At 38.2% G+C, this 10896-nt stretch overlaps 1 protein-coding gene across 1 annotated transcript in view; it reads right to left on the bottom strand.

Moving 5' to 3' along the window:
* ptprn2 (protein tyrosine phosphatase receptor type N2) overlaps nt 1–10896 on the bottom strand; it is a 147625-nt gene that overhangs the window by 12872 nt on the left and 123857 nt on the right. Inside the window, exons 15-17 of the mRNA XM_008396736.2 lie at nt 9214–9287; nt 5466–5543; nt 1092–1211 (exon numbers count right to left, since the gene is read on the bottom strand). Of these exons, the coding sequence (XP_008394958.1) occupies nt 1092–1211; nt 5466–5543; nt 9214–9287 (272 nt within the window). The remainder of the gene's footprint in view (nt 1–1091; nt 1212–5465; nt 5544–9213; nt 9288–10896) is intronic.

Below are 10896 nucleotides of genomic sequence, written 5' to 3'. Positions count from 1 at the left end.
TAAATAAATGTTTCATTAAAATTATTTCAAGTGCAGAAATAATATGTAATGACCATGTTTTGGTCAGTACAATCATGACAACCTTCCAGAGTAGTAGAAGCCACAAAAAAAATCACTGCTAAAGGAGCTGGATGCATCCAAGCATTTTAATGGAAAGTTGAGTGGAAGAGCACCAGATCTTGGCCCTTTAAGTATTTCTGGTTTACATATTCTGTCTTCTGCATATTTTCAGCACTTGTATCCCTGCTACACATATAACATCCTGTTATAAATCTATATTAAGCCTGATGAAGTCGACATGTCTTATATAAGTGCTTAGACTGTGTAAAAAAAAGTTGGATGGCTAAGCCCCCTGCACCCCCTGAAATCCTTTTATTTATAATTTACAAATGCCATGTAGCTCTAGTATAAGGAAGCTCTTGGTCTTTTAGTTTATTATGACCAGTCTTTCATATTTGACTATGGTAAACTGTGAGGAATAATCTTGAGCTATATAACTTTTGTGTCTAATAAAACTATTGATGATATTCTAAATTAGTGAAAGGAACCAGTAACTTTTGGAAATGTTCACTTTTAGTAAAAAACTGATGTCAGGTGCCCACTTGTCACCGGTGTCACACATCTTTGTGTGATGCTCTGGTTATTTGGCAAACCAGAGCCAAATTTATCTTCAGGATCTGGTTTGCAGGATAGATTTTTAATCATTTGGAACATTTTGAGAAAAATATAACAAGTTCTGCACTTAGTTCTGAATTAAAACAATATCAAACAGTCAATATGGATGTTTCTGGTTGTGAAATTCAACAGTGCTAAAATAACCAAATATCAAGATTTGACAAACGCTTGATTTCATCACTTGGATCCAGCTTTTGGACATTTAGGTGGGTTTTCAAAATAGCATGGACGTTTTGACAGAAAACAATGAGAACCAGAGCGGGGCTCGAAAATATAGTACCAACATGTTGCTGCTGCTTTGCAACAAGCTATGTTTGTTGTTTTAGTCAAGAAAGAGATTTCTTAAAGTCGCAGCTTGCAAAATCCTAAGTTTAGTTTTTCCAGGTGCACAGACTTTATGCCTGATGGTTGCATACCTCGTATATGTGGTAGATGTCTGATCCCTCATCAGGCCAGTAGTGGTGACACTGCTTTACTCCATTTTCCGACAGAGGGGTCAGCATCACAATGACGACACAGCCGCTCTCCCACACCATCTGAACGTTAGGAGAAAAGAAACACATCCGCACGTCAGACGACAATCGGCATTCGCATATGCAGACTTGATAAGGACTAATGTGCACCTGAACTGGGCCGCTAAGAGTAGCACATTGCGCTGCAACCTTGTATTGGGGTGAAATTGTTTTCTTTATCTTTGTGCAAGAGGTATGAATAAATGTCACCACTCCGCATGTGAGAAATGGTGAATGTTGGGCGGATGAGTGGGGGTGCGGCGTGCCTGTTGTCGCTCTTCTCTGGCGTCGGAACGAGATCACAACATCTTTTCCACTGCCGCTCCATTTCATCTTATCGCGATCTAATGCGTCCTTGGGAAGACATAGAGGCCCACTGGCAGCCATTAGGAAAATGAGGAGGAAATGCAGGTTTTATGATTGCTATAAAAACACAATGGCCTCGACTATACACTAATCACAAGCTTCTGCGATCCAGCCCAGTGGACACATTACACGCCAACTGTGCCAACTGTGCCAAGATGTGATGAGATATGGCAAGGTGATAATGTGAGGGAAAATTGATTCATTTAGTCTTGTGCAATTTAGCTCACCTGAGGTAAAAGTGGAGCCCTATATGTCCCATCTCTACCTAAAACAACCCCACAATCTTTTTTTTAAATTTTTAAAAATGTGATTAAGAGTTTCTGAACTCCACAGAGCATACATCAACCCACTGACTTTTACTCGGTGAACTCATGCAGATTGGCTTCTCATTCTGAGGGGAAGCAAGCATGAAGGCCCAGCAGTACTAAGGTAATAGAGGGGAGATGGATGAAGGAGTAAAGTAAAGGATGAAGGGATGGAGGAATGAGGAGCAGAGGATTAGAGCCAAGCAGCCTTTCAGAGCACCGCCTGGGGCCCGGCGTGGATTAGATAGGAGAGAGCAAAAAGATTTGCCTTCTGCATGGTCCATTTGCATGAGTGTGCCAGTGTGTTTTTTTTGTTGTTTTTTTTGTGTGTTTGTTCGCTTTTAATGGGTGAAAGTGTGTTTCTTTTTAGTCCTGCAACAAACCAACGTTCACCATGCTGAATAACGAATAGCTGTACATTCTGCATGTCAATCAAACTGAATGTGTTGCTTTGTTATTTTGTGCTTAGTTGGGAAAGATTACGAGTTGAGTTCATTGCCTAAGAAATAAATATATAAAAAAAGTTTTCATTCATATGGAAAAAAGGAAGCATAGAAGCAGTCCTGAAGCAGTCCTAAAAAATGAGGATATCCCACAAAATATTTAGATTTTTCTGAGGAAATGCTTTAATATATAATTCAATTTTGTTTTCTTTTTTATTTCTGGCATGTAGAGTAGCATTGTTTACTTGTAGCAAGAAGGTCCTGGATTCGAGTCCTAGACTTGGGTCTTTCTGCTTGTTCTCCCTGTGCATGCATAGGTTCTGTCTGGGTACTCCAGGTTTCTCACACAGTCCAAAAGCGTGATTGTTAGGACAATTTCTCTTTCTGAAAGATATGAGTGTGTGCACATGGTTGTCTTTGCTGTGTCTTTCTGTTGCCCTGTGATGGATCGGCAACCTGTCCAAGGTTTACCCCGTTTCTCGCCTAACAACAGCTAGAGAGAGGAACCAGCCCACGATATTGAATGGTTAAAAAATGGATGGATAGATATTTTGTGAAAAGTATGTGATTTAACTTCAGGTACCCTTTACAAACTAAGCCTATTTTACTCATTAAACAAAAAAAAACTTGAATGCAAGAAAATGTAGAACTCCTTAATGACTAGTAGCTTCACTTTGGATTAAACAACTTGGCTGAAATGACTTAAGTAAGTCACTTCTCCAGATCCACCAGTCTCTGAGGAAAGTTTGTTTCAATCCCCACCTTTAGTTGTGAGATGTTTAATAATAATAATAATAATAATAATAATACATTTTATTTGCAGGCACCTTTCCGGACAACCAAGGTCACCTAAGGGATTTCTTGTAGGTATGTATCAAAAACAACATCAGGGCTTTGACTTTGTCAGTTTGTACTTTTCCATCTCTTAGTCTTCAGGCAGTCCTTGGTGGTTTAGCTGGAACATCTTGGGCCACTGTCATGTTATAGAGCCCGGTTCTGTTTCATCTCATCTATTTTACAGATGACATCACATTTTCCTCAAGCACCCCCAGAGTTCATGGTGGATTCTGTGATGGTAGGGTGGCCAAGTGCTGAAACAAACTATCCCCAAAACTATGACGCTTCCATTGCTATGACTTGAAGTAAGTACGTTCTTTATCTTCTGGTTTCCAAACAAGTAAATGTCTGTAGAAATAAATTTGTTCCACAAGTCTTGGCATCCATTTCCTTCAGTTGACAGTTTCTATTTTAGCTGCTTACTCACCTCCCATAGAAGTTACACTATTACAGGTTTCTTCTGGGTACTGTTTTTCTAGTGCAAAGGACAAGACCACTCTAAATGTGCTGCTCTCTTCAAGCCCCAAACACCTCCTTTCAAACTAAAACTCAGCACCGTCGCGATTATCCAAAATGAGTTCAGCCTCCGATGCAGAGTGCAGGACCAGCTGGTCCACCAGGATTTATGCCTCTCACTTCCATAGCCCGGTCACGTCTATCTGGAGTCTCTTCACCATATGGAGGTGATGGACCCACTAATTACTACAGTGCTGTCCTATTAACACAGAAGAATGCTATTTGGCAACCGTGCATCATTTAAGGCGCACTTCAACACAACCTGACATGTTTTATGACAGCCTCCATATGCAGCAATTGATGGGGAGGATTTATTTACATTCATAGACAAGGTGAGAAATGGCTCTCAGATATAACACAAATATGAGCTAATACCCGCACCATTTAGCTCGTAGATACAATAGTTTTGCTTTTATCTTAATTTAATTATCCTGTTTGTTTTCAAGATGTCCAGTGATGATCATTTAAAGTCTTGTTTTTGTTATGATGATAGTAAAATAAAATCATGTAAATGGATACATGACACACATGTATACAATATATTACAGTTCACCTGAAGAAACATACAAAAAAACTAATCAGTGATGTAAACATGTAAAAACAAGCAGTCCTAGTTGAATTTTTCTGACTTTTCCTCATATAATCCCCTATGCAATATTGTACAAATGTATCACAGTCAGGATAAGGGTACAAATAATTACACAGAATGAATTAATATAACGTGCACAACAGTGATATTACGAAAACTGTAAATTTGTACAGATTTACTGAAAAGACAATATATCAATTGGTCGGGGAGGCGAATGGCAGCCCTGAAGTTTCCAAAAATACTACTTGTATTTAACACGTGACAGCATTCCACTGTACGGTCAACATGTCTAAGCTAAGGAGTAAAAATGTGGGACAAAAGTATTTACTTCCAAGAAAACTTCCGGGCTTGGAAAAAATAAAGAAAGAAAAAAACCTTTTTGGAGAATAGGTTATTGGGCTGATGAAATAAAACTAAACTTTTTAGTCACTATTCCAAAAACCTACACTGAGCATAATCACAACACCATGCACAGTGAAAAGTAGCATCTTCATGTTCTGTGATTAACTTTCTTTAGATAAAATCCAAACATTTATTTCAGTCCAAAGTCTTCAAGAGTCAGCTTGAATGCTTAAAGATCCAAACTCACATAAGAATGAATTTTGACAAAAAATGATCAGGGATTATTTTCTGTTTATGTTTAATACAAGGCAACTCAGGGTAAAACGTGAGATCCCACACTGACTTGCTGGCTGTGTACAAGTCTTTCTACTTCACACCAAGAGCACAAAACTGTGACGTCAGAGTCCTTTCTCCATAGCCAACATGACAAAAGCTCCTTCAGGGAGGATTTAGATGCTGCCACAAAAAAAAGGGTTTAAATTGCAAAGTAACAATAACAGAAGTGAATCTACTGCACCAGAGTAGTTCTAAACCCCCTTCAAAAACACTACCTCCCAATGTCACAGTAAAACTTAGTCATATGTCTTATTTGCTGTGTATCCCTGAATGAAGTGTAGCAGAAATGGTCAATAAACCCTCATGATGCTGAGAGTATGAAAAAGTCATGCAACCGGCAGGGAAAATAAGAACTCTTGTCCACCAAATGCAAAGACGTCTGTGAGCTCAACCCAACATTTCTTCTGCTATGTTACTTCATTGATCCTCCCTTATCTGCATATACTGAGAATCACAAAAACCCACAGAGCTCTTTTTACTGCAGAAAAGTAAATGTGAAAAATAAAAATAAAAGTTGCACGGCGGGTAAGTGGGCAAGCCTTACCTGCCAAAAGTCTGCCACAGTGGAAGCAAGTGGCCCCTGGGCGGCAATGTAAGTGGGATTGCGAGGGTCGTGATCCATCTGGGAGAGGAAGAACAAAGGATGTGAGACAAAAATTCTGTCTGATTTCATCAAAGCTTCAATATGAGAGCAGAAGCACACAAACATCCACTGAAAGAAATCCACTTTTCCAATCTTTCTTATAGCTTATAACCGCCAACCTTACATACGTAGAAGAGGGCAACATATAGACACTGAACTTTCCCTGTGAGCACTTCCAAAGCTTATGATGCAACAGATCTTTTTGAAGTTCATGATTGGAAAAAGGCAGCAAATCTGGTGGCTAATCTGACTTTATACACCTGATTTTCAATGAGATTTTGCTTATTAGTATTTTCACATGCACACCCTCGCTCCAACACTTTATAGAACAGCTTCAAAGTCAAGACGTGGCTGAGATGAGGGAGACTAATGGTAAAAATTAAGGAGTGGGAGTTATTGTGAGAATGTAGTGAGGCTGCGTTCCCTACCTGCATATTAAAATATACGTATTTTTAAATATATTATAACCAAGCCTAGAGAGAGGTTTCTCTGTGCCTATTTTATAATTATCGGCAGAACAATAATTCTGTAAATATTTGCAGAATAACAAGGAGGTCTTATTAATACATGTTGAACTTTCTGAATGAAGTTTGACAAAAAGTTTGTATGACATCTAAAAGTGAATTCTTTGACTTTTCAACCAAACTGAGAATAAACAGTCACTGAGTTATGGCATTTAAATAACTGTATTAACTTGAAGTGCAATCAGGGAACTGCTAAATCAAGATCCGCTATATCATTTTTGCTTTCTGCCTACTTTGACGTTGGCTCTCACCATCAAAAGCAAAACAATTTAGGAGTATTTTTTCCCCGGCTTCAATGCATAGCTGTTCTCCCTATTACTCTGGGCAACTGGAATTCATTTTAAAGCTCTGAAATGCTGAAAATGCAAAAAAAAAAAAAAAGTGTATAATTATTTTAAAAGGATTTTAAGATGTGCAATTTAAGGTTCCATAAAATGGGATATTACCAGAGTAACCTCAGTTTTCTCTGGCACAATGTTGCCCCTCTCTCACCTGTGACTCTGCACTGCTGCTCAGCTGGCTGAAAGAAAGTTACTAAAATTTACTGGAAAAACAATGTTGACCGTTTTTAAATTTTATTTAGTGAATTGCAAACAGCAAATCTGCCAAGTAGGGGACTGCAAACTAGCTACCACAGCCTGACAAGTTAAGCTACTAATATTAGCTTGTTGTTTATGGAAGGTAAATGTAATAAAAAAAAGTGCATCTTCTCTGCAAAACCACAACAAAAAATAGGTCTTAAATTACATACAAGCCATAACTATGTTGCTTAGGTTCCTCTTTTTCCTTCCTGATTAAAATTCCTCAAATACATTAGACACACAAAAAAAAAGAAAACGAAAGAAAAGTCCACAGAAATAAAATGGCGATGCCAAATGCTAGCCACTCGCTTCAGCCAATCTCAAGGATGCAGGCCCTGCTGTAGCTATTGCGCCTGCATCCTAACATGAATACTAAAGCAGAGACATGAAAGAGGAAAGAGCAGCCCTGCATTTCAGCTGTGGTTCCCTGTGCCGTTGTGGAATGAAGATAGACTGCAACAAAAGAGAAATGCAAAGAAGTGCTCCTTTGGCTTCGAGTGAAATTGCTTGGACAGAAAACGGCTCAAACGAAACATCTGCTCCTGGAGAAACATCTTAGCTTTCACACACCGTGCCTTGATCCTGCTTTTCTGTAAGATAGAGGGGTTGGGCAGTAAATGGCTTCTAAGCTCAACCCAGAGTCCCAGACAAAAAAAAAAAACGTTGGGTGGAAACTCTTGCTGAAATTTTGCAAAAAATGCCAAGACGAGGGTTGTGTCTGCACTTTCCTTTGAACTATTCCTCACCCTAATGATGCTGTACATCCAGGAGCTCTCGCATCATTCGTGGTCGAGCCTTTGCTTTTTTTTTTTGGCCTTTTTTCTAATGCTAGATGTCACCCTGTGCTCAGCAGGGAGCACAGATATGCTCCCCTCCCCCGTGTGACCTTTGATTCCCAGAACGAAGTGCCAGATTATTTACTGAAAGCCCCCTGAAGTAAATTAGAAAGAAGAAACCACGGCGACAGGCATAATTATTACAGTTTTTCTCAGGTCAGACCCTTTTGTGCTGCAATTACTGATCTTTCATTCTCACATTGCCGCATACCCCAATACTTTAAACATATTCTTTAAACCATAACTAAGGTGTCTTGGAGAACTTTTCTAATCCTTCTAATCTAGAGATATGCTCATTGATTCACCACCAATCGGAATCAACCCATTTCCCTTCGATTGGCTCAGAATGGTGTTTGGCAAAAATCGAATTGAATTGTTTAAAAACGCTAAAAAAATACAAAATAAAAAAAATTCTCTGTTCTAATGTGAATCTTTACAAACTTCTATTCCAGACTGATTAACTCAGTTACAATTTGACCAACTATGAAATTAAATGTTGCACCCTGACACTGTGTAAGATAAATATAGCTCTATGAATATGCTGGTACATAATCAAGCGGTATAAATAGGTCTCCATTGTTGGTTTCTGAAGAGTAATAGGCTTTTAGAGCTGCTGTGTGTGTGTGTGTGTGTGTGTGTGTGTGTGTGTGTGTGTGTGTGTGTGTGTGTGTGTGTGTGTGTGTGTGTGTGTGTGTGTGTGTGATCCTCATCTGTCGGCTCAGGAAAATTTTGGCACTGTATTTGAAATGCATAGCTTCCTGTTCGCTTTGATGGAATCCCTTCTCGGTGGCCTCGGGGGAAATCATGGCTGACAATGTTTTTTGGGGAAAAGAAAAAAAAACAAACAAACAAAAAAACCATACAGACACAAAAATAAGTCATAGTGCTCTCCAATATGGAGCTCTTTCTGTATTTGCATGGGACGTGTTTTGTCAGTCAGAAAATGTGGAATTGTTCATGAGTGAGAGTGGAAAGCAAGGTATTGGTTGTAAAAGTGATCTGACAAATTCACTGATGCTTGCTGTATGGAATACAAAAGAAAGCGGATCAGCAACAATTTAATTCAGACAACAAGTTACAGCTGCAAAATAATTTGTAGCCCTTTTAAAAATAAAACCCATAAGCCTTCTCCACATTTTCTCACATGATAGTCACAAACTTCTCTGTAATCTATTCAAATTTAATGTCACAAACTAATATAAAGTCATAAATAACTGACAAAAACAGATTTTCACATGTTTTAACATGTTTTGTTTGAATTAGCTGCCTTCACCCCTTAATACAAGCCATTGCAAAAAAAATTAACTCTTTCGAAAACAAAATGTGTTAGTTGCACAAAACAGACAACACTGTGGCGACATAAAGCTGTCCGGACGCTTTTCTTCAGCATTAGTCAACAGAGGACCGTCTTAGATGCAAATCTGTTATAGAATGCAAATAAGTTGAGATGTGCACCCATAATGAGCCTTTCTGAAAAGGCTTCCTCTTGTGTTAAAATGGCCCAATCAAAGTCCAGATCTAAATCTGAGGTTGGAAATTAATGTTCCTATAAAGCTTTCATTCAATCTGATTGGACGTCTTCACAATTATGTGCTGCTTTGTGTTGATCTGTCACATTAAATCTGTCAGGACTGTGATTGTTCCATGTCAACATGTGAAACAGGTGTGAGCATAGGTGTGTAGTGCAACTAAAATAAGCAATACTTACTATGGGACTGGCATTGATGTAATCCGAGTTGCTGTGGTTGTTCTCCGATTTCAAGGTGATCCGGGAATGATCATCTGCAATGAAGATGCATAATTCATCTGTACAAGTTTCAACATCCTTTCCTTCCTGCACAGCAACTGCAGGATTTTTGAACAGCAGCAGAAGAACATAAAAACTGAAGGACGTTCAGTTTCACCAGACTTTCATCAGACACAAAAACACACACATGGTGTCTCCAAACCTCTCCCTTGACCCTAAATAAAAGATTTTTTGACCCTAACAAGGTTCAGTTTTAATCTGTCAAACTGACATTTCTAAACAATGCCAACTTGAAAAAAACCTCGAGATTAATTTCCAACGAAGACAAATTCACTTTTGCTAATTAATCTCCATTGAACAAACATGAAAACCTGTTTGGTATTCTTGTGAGACACAGTGTTGAATTTAAAAGATACTTGCAAATAGGCATGATTAAAACTTAGTCAACATTCATTTGGCTCAACCATAAATAATATCCCACATTGATGTTTAGTAAATGTTTTTATAAGTAGGTCAGTGAGCTATCTGCACTAATTTGGATATATTTTTTTACACAATTGGAAAAAAATCTCAGTCCAGATGGGCTCTGAAATACCAGCTAAAAGACTGAGATATTTATGCCATGCCAGTAGGTGGCGATAATGTTACCACTGACATCAAAACTCAGAGGAAGAACATTCTCAATAGACTGAAGTCCTGCTGGGCTAAAGATTCTCTCAAAATCATGAAGTTTGTCACGTTATTTTTTCTTTATACAGATTTTTTTTGTGCTGATATATGATTAACAATAAGAAGAAAATCACCATCAAAATCAGAATCATGTTATACATATATTACAGATTATTTCAAAGGTGCTAAATAATTGCAGGAGTCGTCCCCACTGGCCATTAGAGGACGTGGATTTACTTTCTCTCGTCAACACTTTTAGCCATCTTTTGCTAAAAGTCATGGTTTTTCCTTTGCCAAGTTCATCACCTTTAGCTTAACTCTTTAAAGAGGTCCTTGATCTAAATAGGAACTTGAAGCGTTTCAGATGGTAAGATGAACTTTTAAAAACCTGCTAAACTGAATACTACAAAGCAGAGATTTAGTATCTTAGAAAACACAGCAATAAGAAACAAAATAGAGACAGTACCGGGAACACACAGGGAAACAAAACACTCAACTAAGAACAAAACTAAATAAAATGGAAGAAAATAGAACAGAAACAAATCTTAAGCCATTTGGGCAACTTGTGATTAGTTGGACTGGAATGTCTCTGAAAGTAGAAACGAAGAATCTTTTTTTTCTTCTTTTTTTCTTGCATTTTGCATTTCTCTAAATGTTAGTTATTAGGATTATTTATTGTTTTTTTTTGTTTTAAATAAGCCAGTGATGCTTTTGCTTGCCAGACTTATAGCTGTAACCAACTGTCACTGCAACTGCTTCCTACAGTATCCCCCCCCCTCCCCCCCCAAAAAAAGTCCCTGATGCCATTTGTATAAAAACAAACTTAAAGGGGAGGTTTCAAGGGCTGTTTAGTCAATTTGTAGTCAAGACTTTGACTTTGTCACCCTCACAGCCATAACAAGAAGACACAGCTCATTTCATTTTATTAATACAGTACAAAGTGTTTTAAGGACAACATTTTTGTGGTCACTTAGG

This window comes from Poecilia reticulata, linkage group LG20, assembly GCF_000633615.1.
Source record: "Poecilia reticulata strain Guanapo linkage group LG20, Guppy_female_1.0+MT, whole genome shotgun sequence".
NCBI classification, from domain to species: domain Eukaryota; kingdom Metazoa; phylum Chordata; class Actinopteri; order Cyprinodontiformes; family Poeciliidae; genus Poecilia; species Poecilia reticulata.
Note: the sequence above shows the minus strand (reverse complement) of the source record. Positions and strands in the feature narration are given on the sequence as shown.